General features: G+C 41.7%; 1 protein-coding gene across 2 annotated transcripts; it reads left to right on the top strand.

Annotated features, from left to right (window-relative positions):
* Positions 1–674: 674 nt before the first annotated feature.
* On the top strand, positions 675–23,361 carry SEMA4A (semaphorin 4A). Of its 2 annotated transcripts, none has more exons than XM_051993821.1 (15): positions 675–801; positions 3,171–3,327; positions 11,119–11,279; positions 12,065–12,127; positions 13,579–13,677; positions 14,091–14,196; positions 16,389–16,505; positions 16,736–16,860; positions 16,976–17,148; positions 17,776–17,926; positions 18,670–18,850; positions 20,319–20,437; positions 20,613–20,776; positions 21,266–21,366; positions 21,904–23,361. In XM_051993821.1, the coding sequence occupies exons 2-15, from the start codon at positions 3,198–3,200 to the stop codon at positions 22,494–22,496; spliced, it is 2,283 nt and encodes a 760-aa protein (XP_051849781.1). In that variant the 5' UTR covers positions 675–801; positions 3,171–3,197; the 3' UTR covers positions 22,497–23,361. The 2 variants fall into 2 exon arrangements, with proteins under 2 accessions (XP_051849781.1, XP_051849780.1); XM_051993820.1 differs by lacking the exon at positions 675–801 and adding an exon at positions 1,441–1,887.
* The last annotated feature ends 238 nt before the right edge of the window (positions 23,362–23,599 follow it).

Below are 23,599 nucleotides of genomic sequence, written 5' to 3'. Positions count from 1 at the left end.
TATACATATAAAATATATAACATAGTATAAACATTATATGTGCTCACACCTACAGTATATACATGCATTTGTATGTGTATATGTCTATGTATGCATGCACATAAAATTTTCTACTCCTGAATTCTATGGTCTACTCACACTGGCCTTCTCTCTGTACCTCCCACATAGCACTTCATCTCCTATCTCCACTTTGTATTAGTCATGCCCTAAGCCTGGAATGCACTTCTGACTTAACCTTAGAATCCCTTACTTCCTTCAAGACCCAGAAGAAGCACTCAGTCTTTCCTGATCCCTCAGCTGTTAGTGTTCTCTCTCTTAAACCACGTTGTATCTAACAACTTTGTACTTATTTATGCCATATGATTTTACATGCTTTATACTTTTTTTTTGCTATTTATATATAGTCTATATATTTACTTATATATGTAGTCTATATAAAAATATATAACATATATTTAGGCTATATATATATACTACAGACATTGATTTTGCGATTTGTCTTCCCTAATAGAATAACTCCTAGAGATTAGGGATCTTTTTTTGTCTTCGTTTTGGCCAGTATCTAGCATAGTTCTTGGCACATAATAGACACTTAATAATAACTTCTCATTGATTGATAGGTTGATTGATGGAATACAAATCTTCTGACTCCCCCTCCAGGGCTCCTTCTACCAGAGCACCATGGCTTTGGGGGCACAGAGGCAGAAGGAGGGCTATGATAAGCCTTGACCCCCATACCTCCCATTCCTAGGAAGCTACAACCAGGACCCAGGAATCTTGTCCCTTAGCACTCGGAATGAGGTGGGTCATAGGATCTCTAAGCACCCTTAATTGGCAACCCTGACATCATCTTCTTGAGGGGGTGGTAGAGGCTGGAACTGACCTGGTCTGAGTGAATAGGAAGCTTGATTTATGGGCTGCCGGGCCCCTGATCGAGGGATGCCTTGTTAACGTGGCTTTTATGAGTTTTTCCTTGGAGCCAGGAGTGAGGAGAAGAGGGAAGAGGATCCAGGGAACTGGAACCTCAAGAAAAATTTAATGAGGATGGTGGGTGGGATAGTATCCTGTCATAGCTTAGAGTTAGTTCATGGAACAGGGACTGAGGAGGCGACATCTTGTTTGAGGATGCCAGATGAGAGGGGCTGACCCTGCAGCATGATAAACTGAGGTAGATATCAGGAGAGAAATACTATATCAAGCCTTACACATCATTTTCTGTATTCATATTATTTTTAAAGATCAGGACTGGGATTTATGCAGGCAGGATGGAAATCAGAACTCAGGAGGGACTTCCTGGAGTGGAGAAGTGAAGACCCCAGATTGAGGTTAGATGAATTGGAGACAATCAGAGGCTGTGTTGTTTTTCCTTCCTGAGAGATCTTGCGTAAGAGGAGATCAGGGGAGGCAGGGAAGGAGAGTAACTGCATGGTATAAAAGCAGGAGGATGGCTGATATGACCCTAGAGGGCTGTTTTTTGTTTTTGTTTTTTACCTTCTGAAGTTTGACTGCTTTCTGAGTGGCTGAAGGGGTGGGGCCCCTGGAGAGGAGAGTTTACTTCTCTCTCTCTCTCCTCCCAATCCCCCAACTTCCGGGTACGGATTGGGATCTGTAACAACTTGAGAGGCGGAAATTCTGGTTTGTTTGACTCACCCGCTCCACGACTCCCGACTTTGAAATTGGCATTTTCCTGGGCACCATGGGCTCCTGGATTACTGCCCTTTTGGTTCGGCCAGATTGAGCCTACCCCTCCACTGCCCCACTGGGGCATTGAACCCCCCAATCCTCCCCTTCCCCTCGTGACTCCACCTGTTCTTGGATAGTCTTCCCGGCTGGGAGCCAGACCTTCTGGGTTCTTGTTGGGGGGCAGCTCAGCATTTCATCTCAAGGGTATGTGAGAGTGGGAAGTGATGGGGGGGGGGAGGGATGGGAAGGATTTAAGTGGGGAAGGGGAAGAGGGAGAAGTTAGTAAGTTAACGATAGTATGAAGACAGGGAAATATAGGGGAGCATAGAAACAACCAGACACAGAGAGACATTGAGAAAAGAGATACAAGGACATGGGGTGACATAGGGAGGGAAATAGAGAATAAGAAGAAAGAGCAGAGCAAAGACAGACACAGAGAAGCAGCAGGCACCTCCTTGGTAGTTATGGCCCATATTAAGTTAAATGGACTAAACCTATATGTTGGACCCATATCCTATTTCCTGATGTTGGAGTGGGGGAAAGTGAAGCAAAAAAGACTTATTGATTTGCATTTAACTTGGAATTAATGTCAGAGAACTGCCTAAGATCCACCATGTAGGGAAATTCAATTCAATTTGATTTAACTTGCAAGGAGGTAGGGGAGATTGGGGGTGGGGTGGGGAACTGAGGAGTTAGAATCCAAATTAGATCAGATAAAGACAGAATTGTGCCCAAGGGTCATATGTGGGTTGGTGGGGGGAGTTAATGGAGAGAGAAGATTAGGAAAATGATGGAGATGGGAAACTGAGTTATCAATGGACTGAATGGATGTGTGGCTCAATGTCTGGCTCTAGAAGTCCCTGAGAGAGGGGGGAGGGAAGGGAGGGGAGGGAAAATAAAGAGGGAAGGTATCTTTATCCCGGAGATTCTTTTTTTTTTTTTTTTTTTTATAAATGCAATTGGAGTTAAGTGACTAGCCCAGGGTCACACAATTAGTGTTAAGTGTCTAAGGACACATTTGAACATAGGTCCTCCTGACTTCAGGGCCCAAGTGGTCCCAGAGATTCTGAAAAAGGATCCTAGAGAGATTGGGCAGTGTTAGTGCACCCCTCTATAGAGAGTGGAATAAGAGAGGATGTCCCTTCAGCAGGAGGGATGGAGTTAGATTTTTGCAGGAATAAGACTTGAAGGTGGAAGTGGTGGAGCATCAAGGTGGCAGAGGGGACCTAGAGAAGATGGGAGCAGAGCTGGGGAACACTCAAATTTTAGTGAGAGGGTCTATTCCTCTATAATTTTATAGTTTCCTTTCCCTCAAATCTTTCCATATCATTCTCCTACCCCCCAACTTACCATTCACTCACTTCCTCCCTGGGTTGTACCTCTTTGGGTTGGGGGAGGGAAGGTGTCGGGTGAAGGGAAGGGGGTGGGTAGAAAGGATGTGGGGAGGATTACTCAACTAGAATAAGTTTTCCACTGTGTTTCTATAGAACCTCCAAGTGACACTGGGAGCCACCATGGTTCACTTAGCCTCGAAGCCGAACTCCAGAATGCATATCCTTCTCCTGTTTCCCTCCATGCTGCTGCTGCTGCTGCTCCCTGGAGGTTTGGGACAGAGTCCTGTGCCCAGGATCAAATATACTGCAGGTGAGAAGGTCCTTAAGGTCTGGGCAGAGAGAGACGAAGAGATAGAGGAAGAAAAAGTACGATTGAGTTAAAGATGGAAATGGGAGGGAGAACAAAGAAGGCAGCAGATAGGGAGAAAGATGCAGAAAAGTGAAAATGGGCAGGAACAGAGAAATGGAGGACAGCAGCTAAGAAGAGGCCAGAGAGGGAGAGGGACGTGAAAAGAGATTCCAAGGAGAGAAAGTAGGAAGGTGGACAGATCAGAATAAGTAGAAAAAATGGGAAAGCAGCAGGAGGGAGCCAGAGAGATGTGGGGAAAAGACACAGAAAGATGGGAGAGATAGAGAAATGGGGGAGGACAGAGACATAAGGGTCAGAAAGAACTGGGGGAGATGGAGATGGAAGTCAGAGGAGTCAGAGACAGAGAGGAAGGGTGAGGGTGAGGGAAGAGAGAATAAGATGGAGGGGAAAGTGCTAGCAAAGATCCATCAACAAACAATATTCAAAGTTCCAAGCAATAGGCTAAGTACCAGAGATACTAAGATAAAAGTAAAGTCTCTGTCCTCAAGGGATTTATAATCTATATAGACTCTCTCTCTCTCTCTCTCTCTCTCTCTCTCTCTCTCTCTCTCTCTCTCTCCCTTTCTGTATATATATATATACTATATGAGATGGAAAGGTATCATGGGGCCAGGTCTTATAGAGCCTTACATGCCACATAGAGATATTTGGACTTTATTCTAACTATTGGAGTTTTTGAATGGGGGACTAGTATGGTCAGATCTGTACTATAGGAAAGTCACTTTGACAGCTATGAGGAATATGTACCAGAGTATGAAAAGACCTGAGGCAGGGAGATCAATTTTGCAATAGTCCAGGCAGGAAGTGATGAGGATGTGGACTAGCGTGGGAGCTCTTAGAAGTGTGTGATAGAGGGAAAAAAAAAAAACATGTGCAAAGTTGTGAAGATAGAAATAAAATTTGGCTACTGTGAAGTGACAAAAATAGAAGCAAAACAGGAAAAAAAGATAGTAGAGGAACAGGAAAAAAAATGGGTGAGAAAGAGATCAGAGTGATAAATGCTATAAGTGATAGTGATAAGAAAGAAAGAAAAAAGATGAAAACATTTGTTAATCACCTACTATGTGTCAGGCACTCTGCTAAATGCTAGGGATACCAAAAGAAGTAAAAGATAGTTCTTGCTCCCAAGGAGCTTACAATCTAATGAGAAAAACAACAAGCAAAAAAAAAAAAAAAAAAAAAAGTACAAACAAGCTATACACAGGGTAAAGGGGAAATAATTAAAAGAGGGAAAACACCAGAAGTAAGATCTTATAGTAACCTATAAAAGATGAGATTTTAATTGGGACTTAAAAGAAGCCAGGAGATCTAGATGAGAGAGCAATCCAGGAATGGAGGCTAGGCAATGAGAATGGCCTGTTTTTGGAGCTGGAGTGTCTTGCTCAAAGAACAACCAGGAGACTAGCATGTAGCAGAGAATCAGGTTTAAGAAGACTGGAAAGATGAGAGTGGGCTAGATTATGAAAGGCTTTGATTTTATATTTGATCATGTAGATGATAGAGAGCCACTGGATTTGTTAAGTAGGGAAGTGATGTGGTTGGACCTTCACTTTAGGAAGATTAAATAGACAGCTGTGTACAAAATGGACTGAAATGAGGAGAGCCTTGTGACAGGGAAGCCACTCAGCAGGCTGTTCCAACAGTCCAGGTGTGAGGAGATGAGAGTCTGCACCTGGCTGATGGCATTGAGAGGAGGAGAGGAGGGGACAGATTGGAGAGATGTTACAAAGTTAAAACTGGTAGACTTTGGCAAGAGATTGGATGAGGAGGGTGAGAGAGAATGAGGAGGTGAAGATGACATCTAGGATGTAAGCCTGGGGGACTGAGAGGATGGTGTTGCCCTTTATTGTAACAGAGAAAGTAAGAGATAGGGAGGGTTTGTTGTTCAGTCATTTCAGTCTGACTTTTCACAAGCCCCTTTGAGGGTTTTCCTGGCAGAGACAATGGAGTGGTTGTGTCATTTCCTTTTCCAGTTCATTTTACAGATGAGGAAACTGAGACAAAGAAGATGAAGTGACTTGCTAGTAAGTCCTGATCTGAACTCAGGCTCAGCACTCTATCCCCCGTGACACCTGCCTGCTATCACCCAGGGAAGGTTTGAGAGGGTGGGGAGAGAATAACGAATTCTGGTTTGGACGTATTGAGTGTAAGTTGTCTACTAGACTTCCAGAGGACTGAGAAGCAGCTGGAAATGTGAGAGTGGAGATCAAGAGAGAGGTTAGGGCAGTACAAGTAGAGATAAGTATGAGAACTGTCCGCATGGAGATGGTGATTAAATTCACAAGAGCCGATGAGATCCCTAAGGGAAGTAATAAAAAAAAGAGAGAGAGAGAGAGAGAAGAGGTCTCAGAACTGAACCCTGAGGGCCATCTGTAGTTAGAGGATGTGGTCTGGAGGAGGATTCAGAAAAAGAAACTAATAAAGTGGTCAGACAGGTAGGAGAAAAACCGAACACTCCAAAACATAGAAATAGTCAAGGAAGAGAGATCAACACAGTCAAAACTTGGAAAGACATTGAAGAGGAGGATTGAGAAATTGGCAATTAAGAGATCTCTGGTGGATAAGCCGACAGCAGATCCTACCTCTCCCATGACACATATTCAAATTTAAGGCTATGAAGCAGCATTAATATCTTGGAAAAACTTCTGGATTTGTAGTCAAAAGACTTGGGTGCAAATTCTACTTGTCATTTACTGGACATTGAGCTAAGCAAGTCACTTCATCTGTCTTGGACTTTGTTTCCAAGGGGGTTAGACCAGTTGACCTTCAAGATTCCTTCCAATTCTAGGTGTATGACCCTATGATCACACCAAGGGACAGAAAACATAGTAGACCTGGCACAAGGGTCACAACCACACAGCCAAGCCATGGAGCAGGATTCTGGTCACCTTGCCTACTGCCTGGAAGTCCATGCTGCCCAGCCTCTTATCTGCAACTCTGGAGGGATGTACTTCCTGTTGTCAATAAAAGGCTGGGCTATGATTTCTCCTTGAGGCATCTGGAATTGCTCATCCTTCTCCTTTGGGGTCAAAATTAGGGCCTGGCTGAGGCTGAGCCTGAAGAGGTAATGGGGACACAGGAATTGGGGCTGCTTCGGCTACTGAGTCAAGAGCTAGGGAAGAAGTTAGCAGTAAGAGGACTGAGATAATTCCCATCTCTGTGGTCTTGCATATTCTAGTCATTTGAATGGATGTAGTTTATAAAGGTTTGAGTGATTTGAGGGCAGAATATATCTCCCCAAACCCCTAATCCAGAGCCTCATATATAATAGAAGCTCAATGTTTGTTAACGGAGTGAATGTCTACTGCAGAGAGTACAACTCTGTTGAGCTAGCTATATTGTTCAAATGCCAAATGTATTTTGCCAAAAAGACCATTTTATGAGAACTAACACAGGGCAAGCAGGGCTCACTTGTTGGTCAAAAAAAGCAACACAGACACAATGACGCTCCTAAGGCTCTCATGAATTTTAGGATTGATTGGATGACATGGGAGATGCTGGCATGGGACTGCCCAACATGGCGTGCCCTCATCAGAGAAGGTGCTGTGCTCCATGAGCAAATCAGAATTAAAGTAGGTCAAAAGAAATGTGATCTGCAATTAGGGAATTCACCCCCAATGTTCATATGGACTATTTGTGGCAGAGCATTCTGAGCTCGCATTGGTCTGATTAGCCACGGTTGGACACACTGTACCTTGACTCTAACATAGAGATGCCATTTCAGACCTTTCTGAGAAGGAAGTATAACAACCAACCAGCCAATCTGCCTAAATCTTTGTCTGCCTGGATCAGGATCAATATCTATGTGTGTCTAAGTCACTGTGTTTCTGCCAGGTTCAGAAACACACAGTCTCAGATTGATTGTTCGATCTAGACTAACCTATTTCTGAACAAGATTGTCTTCTTCAAGGTACCTTACAAGGGCTCATCCACATGTTTGGTATTTACATATGTGTGTGTGTGTGTGTGTGTGTGTGTACATATATAACATATATACATATATATATATATAAAACCTATAAACCCCTTAAAGTCAAGGATCTTGTCTTTATACTGTATATGTGTCATATATATGTATTATGTATATATGTATATGTACACATATATATTTATATATATAATAAAACCTATAAACCTTTTAAAGTCAAGGATCTTGTCTTTATACTGTATATGTGTCATATATATGTATTATGTATATATGTATATGTACACATATATATTTATATATATAATAAAACCTATAAACCCTTTAAAGTCAAGGATCTTATCTTTATACTGTTATATGTGTCATATATATGTATTATGTGTATATATATACATATATATGTATGTATATATATGTGTGTGTGTATATATATAAAACCTATAAACCCTTTAAAGTCAAGGATCTTGTCTTTATATTGTTATATAGGTCATATATATGTATTATGTGTGTATATATATGTGTATATATAAAAAACCTATAAACCCTTTAAAGTCAAGGATCTTGTCTTTATACTGTTTTATACTTATTTTATACTGTTTATACTGTTTTCCTTAATAGCATTTCTATATTGTAGATGCTTAATAAAGTCAAATATTTGTCAAGCATCTACTAGTTGCAAGGCATTATGCTAGGCTCATTATGCAGACAAAAAATGTAAATTTTCTTCTCAAGAACTGGCATTCTAGTTTGAAAAAAATGTCTCTGTACACAGATAAATAAATACAAAATATATACAAAGTCATTTGGCGTATATAAAGGCCTCTTGTAGGAGGTGGCAAGTGAGCTAAGTCTTGGAGGGATGTAGTGTTTACTGAATTTGGATTGTGAATTTAGGATAACATTATTTCCTTTTTAATTAGGTACCTCCGCTTTCTACTTCTTGGGAGAATGTGGTTTACTTATATATTTTCAAAACTAAATTTAAATTTTCACCAAACCAATCAGTTTTTATTTGTTAATGAGAGAAAGGAAATAACTGGAAGTGATCAGCATTTGGATGAATGTTTCACATTGATTACTATTTATTATAAAGATTTAGAACCCCTCCCCACAAAAATGCTCTTTCAGCCTGTACTTAAAGACCTCCTCAGGGAGGACCTAGGGACTCCATTCTTTAAGGAGTTTTAATTGTTGGCAAGATTTTTGTTATACCAAATGTAAATCTACAATTTATATTGCATTTCTTCTTTTTCTAACCCATTGGGCTAAACTTTGAAGGATCTCCTTGGGAACCCTTTTGTATCTCCCAAAATGTCCTCCATTTCCTAGGCTATCTCCTCACTATTCAGACCACATAGCCTTCATTCTGCCCACATTAAAAAATATATTTTGTCTTAATATACCATATAAAATGCCAACATCTTGCTTGCTTTATTTATTTTTTTCTGATGTTTAACATATATTGAATTATTTGCTAAGGGAGGTGATGGAAGGAATATAGGAAGAAAAAAACTTGGGATCACAACAAGATTTTGCAAAAGTGAATATTGAAAACTATGCCTATATTTTTAAAATAAAAAACTTAAAAAAAAAGAACTTAGCACAATACCTGGCATGTAATAAGTGCTATCCATCTATATATCTATCTGTCTATTTGTCTAACTCTATCATCTGTCTGTTCAGTGAAATCCTCCAACCTACCCAGCCCCTGAAAACAGTTAAATAATGTACCATGGGTGAAGGACTGTGACTGAAAGAATCCAAAGTCTTACTCTTTAGCAATTTTCTTTTTTGAACAGGAAGGATAAGTGGGTGTTTTCTTAGATACTACCAAAGATGCCCAGTGCTTTTGCCACTGGGCATTATCTGAGGCAAGACTTAAATAGAGGTCTTCCTGGCAGCAAGTTGCAAGCCCTACCTGGTCCTCCACCCAGCTACCTCAGGACCTCATCAGCTTTATTATCCTGGTCACATCGGTTGACCTCTCAGCCTTTAGTTTCCTCATCTGCAAGACAGGAATAATGATAGCATCCATCTCAAAGAGTTGTTCTAAAGCTGTTTCCTTTTGTAATTGTGGTAATGATGTGTTGTTCTCTTGATTTTGCTTGTTCACTCTTTAGCATTTCATTGTAGCTTATTCTTTTACATTCAAGATTATTTATTTGCACTAATACTAGAGTGTTGGAGGAAGGATCCCTCCCTCCCATCCTTTTCATACAGACACATGACAGACAGACAGACACACACATACAATCGTTCTTTCTCAGGGAAAAGAGGCATATTTACAGGGACCTTCTGTTTTGGTTGTCTAAAGCATACTCTAAGGGATGGTGAGTAGCTTGAGCCAGGTAGGAGAGGGGGGAGCTCCTGGCAGGCTAAGATATAGGGGGAGATGTCTTTGGAAGGGGAAGCTACATGGTGCTGCTCGAATATCACACTATGTAGGCAGCCACCTACATAGACTCATCTGTGTGTCTGCCTGTTTATGATCCTGTCTGGGGCTATTTCTGCATTTGCTGGTCTGTCTGTGCTGATCCTATAGTTCTCTGTTTTTCTGCATATGTCTTCATGTTGATCTGTAAGAACATCTCTTTTTCTTTTGACATTTTAATATTATTTATTTATTTTTAAACATTCTTTTCTTTTTAAATTTTGAATTCCAAATTCTCTCCTCCTACCTACTCCACCCACTGAGAAGGCAAGCAATATGAAATCAATTATATGTGTGAAATCATGCAAAACACATTTCCATGTTTAGAAGAATTGCACATGTTTAACCTAGAAGTATTGCACATGTTTAACCTGTCAGATTGCTTACTATCTTGGGGAAGGGAAAGGGGGAGAAAAAGAGAAAAATTTGAAACACAAGGTTTTGCAAAGGTAAATGTTCAAAACTATCTTTGGATGAATTTGGAAAAGTAAAATACTATAATTTTGGAGAAAAATATTTTTCCACATTAGCCATTATTTTTTAAAGCAAGTGAGAAAAATTATACTTCAAGTTGCATTCAGAGTTCATTAGTACTTCCTCTGGAGGTAGTAGCACTTTTTCATCATGAGTTCTCTGGAATTGTCAGGGATTGTTGTATTGATCAGAGGAGTCAGGTCTTTTGCAGCTGATCATCATTACTGTGATTGCACAATGCTGTGAGAATAGCTCTTGACACCACTGCCTTCCTCCTACCCCTTTGGTTTGAGACATTGGTGTACCTATCTAAACCCCACACACCCCCACTTTGAAATGCACCTTTTACTTGTTCTGTTGCTATCTTTATATGCCAAATGTGCAGCAGAAGGAGCCCTAGTACAGGAACTGGTTTCCAATCCAGGCTTTCCAACTAATTATTTGCATGATTTTGGCCAAGTCCCCTTCCTTCATTTCCCTCATTTATAAAATAAGGACACTGGCTTTGATGAATTTGATTGTTAAGGTCCCTTCTGTCTCTAACATTGTTTCTCCTTTTGTCTGCTCCCTACGGGCCAGCCCCTCCTCGACTGTCCCCCTCCTCAAAGCTCTGTATTCCCCAGCCCCAGGGCTGTCATTACTCTGCCTTCTGGATGCCTGGCCCTCCAACACAGCTGGTTCTTCACACAAAGCAGGCACAACTGCCAGCAGGATGGGGCAGCAGGAGGGGAACATTGCTGCCAGAGCCTGGGTGGGGATGGCATATACTGCCAATCCCTTCCCTGTTCCCCACTCTCCTACTCTTCTGCTCCTTCCTAGCTGGGTCCTCCCCTTCCCTGGCCCCCCAACCACCCCACCAAGCTCTGACCTCTCTCCTCTCTTCGCCCTCTCCCTCTTTCAGGTGATAGGCATCGTTCTGTGAGCCTCTTTAGCAAGGAGGGTCTTCAGGATTTTGATGAACTGCTTCTAAGTGAGGATGGGTCCACTCTGTACGTAGGGGCTCGGGACTCCATCTTGGCCTTGAACATTGGCGAACCAGGCATCCCAGGTCTTAAGAGTATGGTGAGTGGCAGATTGAGAGGCAGGGGGACTGATGGAAGAAGACACAGGCTGATGGCCTCTGGGTGGGCTTTGTGGGGCACTCACTCACAACTAATTATTCAATGTTCTTGCATAATGCAACTAATTAATAAGCTAATTAGAGTGAGCATGCAATCACCTAAGATAATGAATGTTAGAATAATTATAATTATGTTAAAATTTGGGTAAAAAAGAACATCAATTTTACTTACTGATAGATTAATTATAGCCACTATATTCAGGAGCATGATGGCCTGGTAGAAAGAATAGTGGGTTTGAAGGCCAGCTCTTCTGTTTTGTTAGTTGTGTGACCTCAGGCAACTCTATTCCTCTTTCTGAAAAATGGGGAAATCAGATTACAAAAAATCCCTTTTAGTTCTCTTGTAAACATCTGTAGTCACTTACCACAACACTTACAGAAGAAGTATTTGAATAGAAGTATTTGGAGAACTATAATAGTTTTGTTTTATATTAATATTAATTAAATATTATAATATATTATAATGTATTGTATTATATAATGTGATATATTAATATTAGGAGAAGAATATTAAAAGTGATCAATAATTTACAGTTAGGTTGTTGATAGAGATGCTAATTAAAATGGCAATTTTCATTGATGCACATTCTTTACAAAATTACTTTTACCTGATGGGCAGAACCTTTATAGGTGAAAGTGGTGGTCCTAGTGGTAGAGGCAGAAAGTTATGGTCCAGTGGTCTAATGAACCTGTGTCTGGACTCCCCCTGCTTCTTCTGTCTCTCCAGATTCCCTGGGAAGCCAGTCCCAAGAAAAAAAGAGATTGTGTCTTCAAGAAAAAGAGCAATGAGGTAAGAAGACGTGAGGGGATAGAGGTCTAGAATGTGAAACCTGGAACATTTGGGACTAAGACCTGTTTAATAAATGTTTGAGTTGACTCAGTCTCTGGCTAATCCCAGGCTAGGATATCAATGGTTTGCTGCCAGTTTGGGTGTTACAATAGTGTAAAGATGCCCATTGATAATCCCTGATTCAATCCAATTCAACAAAGGTGTTTATGCATGGTACCATATTAGGAGCTGGGGATCCCAAAATAAAAATCAGTTCCTGTCCTCAAGAAGCTTGCTTTCTACTGAGGACATTCAACATGTACACAGACAAGTAAGTTGCACAGAAGAGAGAGAGTGAGACAGAGACAGAGACAGAGAGACAGACATACACCGAGAGAAAACTAATAATTAGAAACTTGAGAAAAAGTTTCATATAGAGGAGTCTGACCCCTAAATGAGGCCTAGAAGGAAGCCAGGGTTTGGAGATGAGGAGGGAATATATTCCAGGAATGGGATTTTTGCTGTGCCAAAACACAAGGAGTTGGAGGAGAAATGCTGAGTTCAGAGAAATATAATTATGCCAGCTTGGCAAATATAGCATTTGTGAAAGGAAAGTAATATGAAATGAGTCTTAAAAGAGGCAGACTCTGGAAAGCTGGTTGAAAAATAAGGAGAAAACAGTGTCAGGGGAGTCAAGGAAGGAGAGAATATCCAATAGGGGATAGTCAACACTGTCAAAATTTAAAGAGGCAACAAATCAGATGAGAATCACCTTTTCCCCTCTCCTCTATATGTTTCCCCATCTTTTATCCCTCCCTACAATTGTTTCTCTTTCTCAGCGTCTTCTCCAGTCCTTGCTGGTCTCCCCTGTGACCTCTCCTAACTCCTGTCCTTTTTCTGCATTTTCTTTCTTCTTCCTTCCTTCCTTTCTTTTTCTTTCCTTTCCTTCTTTCCTTTTTTCCTTCCTTTCTTTTTTCCTTCCTTCTTTCCTTCCTTCCTTCCTTTCTTCCTTTCTTTCTTCCTTCTTTCCTTTCTTCCTTCCTTCCTTCTTTCTTTCTTTCTTTCAACAGGGATTTTGTTGACTTGTCCAAAGATATACATCTAGTAAGTGTTTGAGATCATATTTGAATTCAGGTCCTCCTGAGTTCAGAGCTGGTTCATCTAGCTGCCCCTCTTGCTCAGTTTCTTAAAAAAATTTTTTTTTAAAAATTTTATTCTGCATAAGTATTATTGTATTTGCAGATCAATTTATTTCTTTGTATGTATATAAGTTTCTTTTCTTTTTCCTCTGTTGTATTTATTTTTCCAAATACATGTAATGATTTTCCTCTATTTCTAACTCTGCCCTACAATGCCATCAACCCCCAGACCCTCTCCTCCCAGTGCTCTATGGTGGGTCAACCTGTTCTTGGGGGGACTCAGGAATCCAAGCAGATAACATCAAGAAAATATTGCCTTCCCTTGTTCTCCAGACTGAATGCTTCAACTTCATCAGAGTCCTGGTGGCTGTCAATGCTTCTCAGCTTTATGTCTGTGGAACCTTTGCCTTCAGCCCAGCCTGTACCTACATTGTGAGTCCTCAGACTTCCTGACTTTCCCCTCTTACCCTTTTCCATCCCTTGAAAAATATTCCCTCCCTGCTCCCCAGACACAGAACATAGGCATCTTCCTCCAGGCTAGTGCTCTATCCATTGCACCATCTGGCTGCCCCTGAGCCTTCTCAGAGGGCTGTTACAGGATGAATAAGTCTATTACCCAGGCTTACCTCTCTCCTCTCTCACACACACAAAAACTTCTTCATCCTCTAAATAATTCTCCCCTCCCCCAAACATGGAACACTGATTCTCAAACCCTGACCCCAGGGTCCTAAGATTTAGCCATGTCTTTTCCATCCTCTCTAATCCAACTTGATTCCCAGACTTGAGATTCCATGGATCTGGTTTCCAACCTTTCTTATCCACCCTTCCCCTCCTCCCTCCCCCAGGAACTGAAGGACTTTTCCCTGGTCCCTATTCCAGAAGAAAGGATCCTGGATGGCAAAGGACAGAGCCCTTTTGACCCTGCCCATAAGCACACGGCAGTTTTGGTGGGTAAGTGTCAAGCTCCCTCTTCTATACCTAAGATTATTTCTTAGGATCTTTCTCTTTGGGGTTCTCCAGTGTTACAATTTGGAAGGACATCCACAAAAAAAAAAAAAAAAGAAGAAGAAGAAGAAGAAAAATGGAAGCCATAAGTCCAGTCTTATATGTCTCCATTTCTCAGCCTTTGAAATTTAAAAAGGAGGAGGCAAAAGAAGATCCCAGAAGGACTTTGAAGAAAAAGGGAAGGAGGCTAAAAGGAGAGATGGTAAGAGATCAAATGAGAAAAAGGGGAAGACAAGCCATGTTTCAGGGAAGCAAAATAAGATAAAAGTAATAAATTAGAGTGCGTAGGAAGCTATGATTAGTCTAGATCATGTTAGGTCTCAGCTATCAGTGACTAGAAAACCATTGAAGGCTTTAGAACAGTAGAATGATGTAATAAGAGAAATAATTTTAAATTGCTTTGGCTTCTGTAAGTGATCAGGATGGAGAAGAGAATCACAGGAAGCAACAGTATGGCTTAGTGCATAGAAAATTGAGCTATTAAAGTCTGAATTCAAATCCTAAATCCAATTCTTTTTGGAGGGAGACAGGGAGAGGGAAGCAATCAAGATTAAATGACTTGTCAGGATTACACAGCTAGTAAGTATCTGGTGCTGCATTTGAACTCAAGATTGGTGCTCTATCCAACTGGGTCACCTAGCTGCCCATTCAATTCTTAATAAACTGTGTGACCATGGGCAAGCAGATTAACCTCTCTGAGCTTGAGTTTACACAACCGTGAAATGGAAATAACAATATATACAGCATGTATCACATAGGGTTGTTGTGAAGATTAAATTAGATCGAATTATATGAAGTCTTTACAAATTTTAAATCACTATATAAATGTCAAATATATTATTAGGCTTTTTGAGCTGATAGAAATCTTTTTATGTAGTAAGTTTATTTATTTTTTAATACATATTGCTTTTTGAACCGTATTGGAAGAGGAAAAATCAGAGCAAAAAGGAAAAACTATGGGAGAGAAAAAACAACAACAATAAAAAGAAGAATGTAGCATGTGTTGATTTACATTCAACCTCCTTAGTTCTTTTTCTGGATACAGATGGCATTTTTTTGTCCAAAGTCTATTGGGATTGCTTTGGATCACTGAACTACTGAGAAGGACCAAGCCTTTGATCATCACACATTCTTGCTATTATTGTGTACAATTCATTCCTAGTTCTGCTTGTTTCGTTCAGCATCCATTCATGTAAATCTTTCCAGGTCTTTCTATAATCAGCTTTTTTATAGAATAATAATATTCCATTACCTTCATGTATCACAACTTGTTCAGCCATTCTCCATTTGATGAGCATCCACTCATTTTCCAATTCTTTGCTACCACAAAAAGACCTGCTACAAACATTTTTGCACATGTGGGTCCTTTTCTTTCCTTTATGATTCCTTGGGATACAGACCTAATAATGGCATAGATGGGAAAGAAGGTATGTGCAGTTTGTAGCCCTTTGGATATAGTTCCAGATTGCTCTCCAGAATGATTGGATCATCTCACAACTCCACCAACAACGCATTAGTGTCCCAGTTTTCCCACATCCCTTCCAATAATTTATCATTATCTTTTCCTGTTATCTTAGCCAATCTGAGAGGTATGAGGAGGTTTTAATTTACATTTCTCTAATCAATAGTGATTTAGAACATTTTTTCATATGACTATTAAATGGTTTTAATTTCATCATCTGAAAATTGTCTGTTTATATCCTTTGACCATTTATCAATTAGAGAATGACTTATATTCTTAGAAATTTGACATAGTTTTTATATATTTTAGAAATGAGACCTTTATCAGAAAGTCTGATATACTGGCTGTAAAATATACAGTATTTATACTTTACTGTACATAAAGTATATATATACTTTATATGTAGCGCAAATTTATATATATATCAGCTTGAGAAAAAAAAATCTTTACAGCCAGTTATGACTTGCCAATGCCCCATTGTGATCTCTGGTCTTTTATTCTCAATCCAGTGAAATAGAAGGGAGGAAGGAAGGGAAGAAGGGACGTAGGCAGAGGAATGGTCAAAGGGACCAAAGGAAAACAAAAAGCTGGCTCCCCCAGGCTCTTGTCCATTGAAGGAAGGCTAGAGGAACCTTGTCAAAGCCCGATCACTTTGTCCTTCCTATTCTCGTCTCAGATGGGATGCTCTACACTGGCACCATGAACAACTTCCTGGGCAACGAGCCCATCCTGATGCGAACCCTGGGAACCCAGCCTGTCCTCAAGACTGATGCTTTCCTCCGATGGCTCCAGCGTAAGCATCCCTAAGTCATTTGGCCTCTGGTGGTCTCAGACCTCAGCACAAGTCCCACAATTTTATCTGAATCCTAACCACAGCATCCTAGGACTCAGAGGAGCCAGGGGAACCAGACATTCAGGCAACTTAGCTTCTGGGATCCTTAGCCTTGTGGGCTTTCACTGTGGGGAGGGACCTAGGCCTCTGGGCTCCCAGACCCTAACCCAATTTCCTCTTCCCCCCTGAAGCGGATGCCTCCTTTGTGGCCTCCATCCCCTCTACCCACGTCGTTTACTTCTTCTTTGGGGAAACAGCTAAAGAGTTTGACTTCTTCGAGAAACTCACCATCTCCCGAGTAGCACGAGTCTGTAAGGTCAGAGGGGACCTTTGGGATAGGATGGAGGGGCCAGTGGGTCAAGCTGACAGGAGGGGGTGGATTCTAAAGCATGAGAAAGAAAGGGGTCCTAAGCTCTGACTCTCTTCCCCAGAATGACGTGGGTGGGGAGAAGCTACTGCAGAAGAAGTGGACAACATTCCTGAAAGCTCAGTTGTTTTGTGCTCAGCCTGGCCAACTGCCCTTCAACGTGATCCGCCATGCAGTACTAATGCCTGCTGACCCTCCTGCCTCTGCCAGAGTCTATGCAATTTTCACATCCCAGTGGTGAGTAAGAGGCTCAGGAGTCCAGTGGTGGAGAGGGGGGTAATCTAGTAATAGAATTCTTGGAGATCTGACTGTATCTAGTTTGAGAGATCTGGTAATTGGGTCAGATCACTCAAATTATCTGGGCTTTTAAATTTTTTTTTTTTTAATTTTAAAGCGAGAGCCATTTGGTATTCCAATAGCTCTGTGTAGAAAGCATCTAGAAATCTGGTTAACTGTAAGATCTGGTCTGAGAGAAATCTGTGATCTGGTTCAAAGGGATATGGAGAAATCTAGCTTCCAGCATTCTCTATATTTTGCTTCTGAGACTTTTCTGACAGCAGGGTTCTGTGATTCTGCCAGTCTCTACCCCTCCCCTTCAGCAGCTCATGCCTGGGCAGAGCAAGCAAGAAGAACAAGAAGAGAAACACCTCCACCCATCAGTGCCCGCCACCTGCCCCAGGGCCTGAGCCCCAATTAATCCTCATTAAGGATAATGACACTTCAGATCTTGTGCTGGGCAAAGATCCTGCCCCAGGCTGGGTGGCCAGCATCTCTGAAGGGATCTCAAAGTGCTGAGCACACTCTTCCTGCTGGAGGAGAGGCAGCCAGCCAGAGGCCCATTCCAAACTGGGCATTTGTCTTCAGGCAGGTTGGAGAGACCAGAAGTTCGGCAGTCTGTGAGTTCTTTCTCTCAGACATTGAGAAGGTCTTCGAGGGGAAGTACAAGGAGATGAACAAAGAAAGCTCCCGATGGAACACATATAGTGGCCCTGTGAGCAATCCCCGCCCTGGCAGTGTGAGTTCCACCTTGAACACTACACATCTGCCAAGCTCCACCTTTCAGGTCTGATAAGTATGGGCCACCCCTGTCTCTCTGCCCGCCCAGAATCTGGCCTGCCAACCCTTACTGTGTGTGTTGGCAACTCCAAAGGGAGGTAGAGAAAGCAAGGACATGGAGGAAAGCCTGAGCCAGGAACCCAAGTGAAGGAAGAGGGTAAAAAAGACAAAGGTCTTGCCTTTGAAGGGACTCCCAAAGGTCTCCAGGACACTGTCTTGGGGTCCAATCCCATAGTAAGTTGTTCCAACTGGTAGGGGTGTAGCTGTATCTACAGTGCTTTAAGATTAAAACCAATAATAATAAATAATTGGCATTTATATATCACTTTTAAGATTTGCAAAATGCTTTACAAATATTTCATTTGATCCTCACAACCCTGGGAAGTAAATGCTCTTACTATTCATTTTTATAGATGTGGAAACTGAGGCAGGTAGAGACTCAGTGTTCTGCTAGGGTCACACAATTAGTAAATATCTAAGGCAGGATTTGAATTCATGTCTACCTAATTGCCTATCCCACTTAATCTGCCAAGATTTATAATGCACCTTGCATACATTTATCATTAACACATGATCTTCTTCCATGTGGGTTGAAGGCAACATGGAAAGAGGAACCCAGAGGAGGACAGTGGGGGGAGTAGGGAGGGAATATTAACTGATAGATTTAAACAGGTAAATGACTTTGCCTATGTTTGGCTTCAGTGCTCAGTGGGTCCCTCCTCTGACAAGGCCTTGACCTTCGTGAAAGAACATTTCCTGATGGATGGAAAGGTTGTGGGGAAGCCCCTGCTGGTGAAACAAGATGTGGAGTACACCAAGTTGGCTGTGGAGATGGCGAAGGATGTCAATGGAAAAGACCACTTGGTCATGTACTTGGGAACCAGTAAGTGCTTAGAAATTCCCCTCAGAGAAACTTGAATTAAAATCTCTACTGCTAGACAAAGGAGAGATTTGATGTGGGAAGTTATAGATGTTTTCTAGAGATCTATTTATATAACATCTTGAGATTTAACAAGTTTTTCTTTCAACAATCCAAGGGGATAAGCAGCATAAATATTATTTTCTGCATTTTACAAATTAAGGAAAAAGTGATTTGCCTCAAATCATAGCTAGATGGTCCAATGGATACAACACTGGGCTTTGAATTGGATCTACTTGAATTCAAATCCACCTTCAGACACTTACTTAGCTGTGTGACCCTGGGCAAGTCACTTAACCTGTTTGCCTCAATTTCCTCATTTGTAAAATGAGCAGGAGAAAGAAATGGCAAACCATCCAGTATTTTTGTCCAGAAAACCCCAAAATGAGACCCTGAATAGTCAGACACAACTAAAAAATGACTCAACAACAACAACAAAGAATTTGGAAGATATCAAAAATCAAATTCTAATTCAGGGCTCTGGACTTTAAGTATGGGGCTTTTTTTCTCCGTTATGCTATGATCCTGTCAGATCTGGGGGTGGGAGAAACCAAAAAGGAAGGGATATACAGGGAAGAGAAGGCAGTAAGGATGGAAATTCTTTTGTTCTTTTTTTTTTTCCCCTGAGACAACTGGGGTTAAGTGACTTGCCCAGGGTCACACAGCTAGGAAGTGTTATGTGTCTCAGGTCACATTTGAACTAAGGTCCTCCTGACTTCAGGCCTGGTGCTCTATCCACTGCGCCATCTAGTTGCCCCAGGATGGAAATTCTTAAGGAGGATTTTCTGAAGTCCATGTTGTATCTTAAGAGTTACAAGGAATTTTAGAGATGATCTAGTAGCAGGATAAAAGTTAGATTTCAGAAAGAGAGAAAAACCCATCAACTTTTTTGATAGCTGGAAAGGAGAAGTCTAGGAAAGTAGAAGGGTTTTTTTTTTTTTCTCAATAGTATTTTGTTTTTCAAATACATGTAAAGATAGTTTTCGACATTCATTTTTGTAAGACTTTCCTTCCCTCTTCCTAAAACAGCCAGTAGTCTGATATAGGTTAAACATGTACAATCCTTTTAAAGATATTTCCATATATGTCATATTGTGCAAGAAAAACCAGATAAAAGGGGGAAAAAACCATGAGAAAGAAAAAGCAAATAAACAAACTAAAAAAAGGTGAAAGTACTATTCTTCTGTTAACTCAGTCTCCATAGTTTTTTCTCCATGAGTCTATTGGAACTGGCTTGAATCACTGCATTGCTGAGAAAAGTTAAGTCCATTCTAGTTGATCATCACATAATCTTTTGTTACTGTGTACAATGTTCTCCTGGTTCTGCTCAAGAAAGAGTTATCTTACATGAATAGGAAGCAGAGAGTGAAGAAGAGGGAACCAGGAGAGCCAAAATCCTTTCTCAATTTGCCATTTTTCTGTCTCCCACTAGACACAGGTTCTCTCCATAAGGCTGTGGTAGGTAATGACAATGATACACATCTGGTAGAGGAGATCCAACTGTTTCAGGAACCTGAACCCATCCGAAACATATTACTGGCACCTTCCCAGGTGAGAAAATATACAAGCCCTCCCTCAAGTAGGGAGGAGATGGAGGGAACTTTGCTAGCTTTGGAAGGGATTGCCTATGATAGTTGGGGGTCTTTCCTAGGGAAAGGAATACTTGGGTTGGGTTTGAAATGTCTGTACTCAGGATAACATGCCTTTCTATCCATCTGTCACCTAGAGAGCACTATTTGTGGGCTACTCTGGGGGGCTTCTGAGGATCCCCCAAGCCAACTGCAGTGTCTATAGGAGCTGTATAGACTGTGTCCTTGCCAGGGACCCCCACTGTGCCTGGGACCCTGTTGAAAAAGCCTGTCGTATGTTTTTCAACACCTCCATAGACTTGTAAGTGTCTTCCCAAAGCTTCACTCTTGCTCTAGGGATGGGGAATGGAAATGTTATTTTTCAATACCTCTCTATTCTGGTTTTCTAGCAATGTGCCCTTGCATGGATGTTTTGAGGGGATCTCTTGTTTGAGTTTACTCTAATTGCAATATATTGATTCAAATTCTGGTGTATGTCATACTCTAACTCTTCATAATGGCTGAAACACCCTTCTTCCTTTCCTTTCCGTTTTGGTTGTTTTGAGGCATCCATCTTTGCTGTTTCTATTCTTTGAAATAACAGGACCTCTCCTCACCTCTTCTCCCCTACCTTTCTGGTTCCATTGCCTAAGACAGTTTTAAAATCTTTGACCCACCCTACTTCTTCTGTTGTGATACCTTCTAGAGCCCCACCTGCTTCTTTTGCAGTTTCTGGTCTCCACCCTTCCCTCTCCCCATCTGAACCTTATCATCGCAACTATTTATCACCTAGACCTTCTTATTTCTCCAGATCTTCCTGGAAACAAGACATAAATCCCGGTAACCCAGCATGGACTTGTGTCAGTAGACCCATGGGCAGAAGCTTCAGACCTCAGAGCCCACCCCAACTCAGTGAGTATAGAATGGAACCAGGAGGAAAAAAAGAGAGTGTGGCATTAAGGGGATGGAGGTTGAGGAATAATCCATCCTTTACCTTGGCAGTAATGTTGTTCACTAAAACTTTTCTTGTTCAGTTTACTGGTTATTTTGGGGACCTAGGCATCTAAAGGTGGGAATTGAACAGGCTGGTAGGAAATAGAACCAGGGCACTGTAGAAAGAGAGAGTGAAGATATTTGGTCCAAGACAAAAAGTTGGGGTAAGGATTGGATGAAAGGGAAAATTTGGGGTTAGAGCAGAGACCAGAGTTGCATTTGGAATTGGGGGAAGGAACTATCTAGCACTCTTCCTCCTCGCTTGACAATTTCAAATGTTCCCCTCTATTTGTCAGTCCTGTTCTGCTTCCCCATTGCCATGGGAATTCATACACAAAATAAAAAAAATAAAGGAATCCAGGTTAATCCCTATTCCAAATGTGATATGGGTTAAAGTTCCTCTTTCCACCTTCTTACTTTCCCTACTTTCATCTTTTTCCTTCTTTCTCCCTATAGTAAAAGAAGTCCTGGCTCCTCTTCACTCCATCTTGGAACTCCCCTGCCCCCAAACCTCCACCCTAGCCACCTACCACTGGACTTACCAAGCAACCCCCATTCAGACTTCTTCCTCAGCAATCTACAATGGTTCCCTCATGCTGCTTCTTCGGGAAGAAGTCAGAGGCCTCTACCAGTGCTGGGCAACGGAGAGCGGCTTTACTCATCCTGTTGTCTCTTACTGGATACAAAGCCAGGAAGACCCCTTGCCCCTGGATCCAGAATTAGCAGGGATTCCCAGAGAAAGGGTGGAAACTCCTTTAACTGTTGGAGGACCCACCCCCCTTGTCACTCCCAGGTCATACTGGTCCCACTTCATCATTGTCACTGTCCTCCTGGCTTTGGTGCTCTCAGGGGCCCTAATCGGCCTTGTCTGTTGCCCACTGCGGGCACTCCAAGCACAGAGGAAAGTCCAAGGTTGTGGTACCCTGCCTCCGGGGGAAAAGGCCCCATTGAGTGGAGACCCCCCTCTCCAGCCTCCCAAGGACACAAGGATCCTGAATGGAGGGGGTGTGGATGCTGACAACAACCAGCTGGGAACTGAAATGGCATAGACTGCAATAGCACACATGAAATAATGAAAGATTGTAATGGATATTATGGTATGGCAAAGAGTTAGCCTTGGTTAAGCTGACCCTACCATAGGAAATTGTTGGGATTACCCTACAATAACAAATGGGAAGGGATGGCCAGAGAAAGCCACCTTCCTCTTATCAAGAGGAGCTCGTCCTCCCTCTGCTACTCTGAGCCACTCTACAGAAGTAATGAGGAGCACACCCAGCATCCTAAAACCATCCCTGGGACATGACCCATCTTGCCAGAACACGCCAGTTCTAAGCACTTTCCTCTGACCAAGAGTGTGGGGTGGAACCTCTCTTCAGGAGACTGCCCTGAATGCTGAATCAGTTTGGTAATCAAAAATCATTCCAAGAGACCTTCCAGAAACAGACTGTACTAGGAAATCCTTGTGATAAAATTCCCAAGCAACACGGCTATTGATCTTTGTTAGAAACTCAGTCCTAACTTGTGCTGGGACTCAGCCCATATCTCTAACTGGCATTTCTGTCCCACTTTGGTCTGCCGAGGATCTGCAGGAAGCTATGTCTGTGCTCATCCCAGTGTTCTCACAAATGACCCTCGGGTGTTCTCTCTTGATGTTTCACCTCTCCTGATGCAATGGGGAACAATTTTCAATTCCCCTTCCCTCCTCCATAGAATTATGGGGAGTGGGATAATCTGAGCCTTGCACATATCTGGCCAAACCTGGCCTCTCAACTTTGCCTCTGCCCTTCTCTTCCATACCAGTCTCCCTTCAGATACGTCCTCCCTTCTCAACTCTTCCTCTTTGTTTTTGTCTTTGGAAACATGTAAGTCTTGCCACAAACAGTTTATTTTTTATTAAAAACACAAAACCTTAAATGTGGCTACTTTCTTCTTGAAGACATGGTGGGGAAGTTGGCACAGAAAATCTAGGTAGGGTGTGTGAGCTGAGAAGTTTTATAGTATTCTGGTTCTTATTTTGATCCTCATAGTTGTCCATTTTAACTGCCTCAAATCTCTTGACTTTTTCCTTCACCAATCCCCAACCTAAAATTATTACACCCATCTGTTTTCTAGGTTACTATTGTAGCAGAGAAAAGTGGCGAATTCATTTGTT

The sequence above is a fragment of the Antechinus flavipes genome, chromosome 4 (assembly GCF_016432865.1).
Source record: "Antechinus flavipes isolate AdamAnt ecotype Samford, QLD, Australia chromosome 4, AdamAnt_v2, whole genome shotgun sequence".
NCBI lineage: Eukaryota > Metazoa > Chordata > Mammalia > Dasyuromorphia > Dasyuridae > Antechinus > Antechinus flavipes.
The sequence above is the reverse complement of the archived record's forward strand: the minus strand, read 5'-3'. Positions and strand labels throughout refer to the sequence as shown.

Coding starts and splice junctions, on each gene's coding strand:
- SEMA4A (XM_051993821.1), top strand. CDS start 3,198: ATGGTTCACTTAGCCTCGAAGCCGAACTCCAGAATGCATATCCTTCTC. Junction 12,128..13,578: donor TCAAGAAAAAGAGCAATGAG/GTAAGAAGACGT, acceptor CTTGTTCTCCAG/ACTGAATGCTTCAACTTCAT. Junction 20,777..21,265: donor TTCAACACCTCCATAGACTT/GTAAGTGTCTTC, acceptor TTATTTCTCCAG/ATCTTCCTGGAAACAAGACA.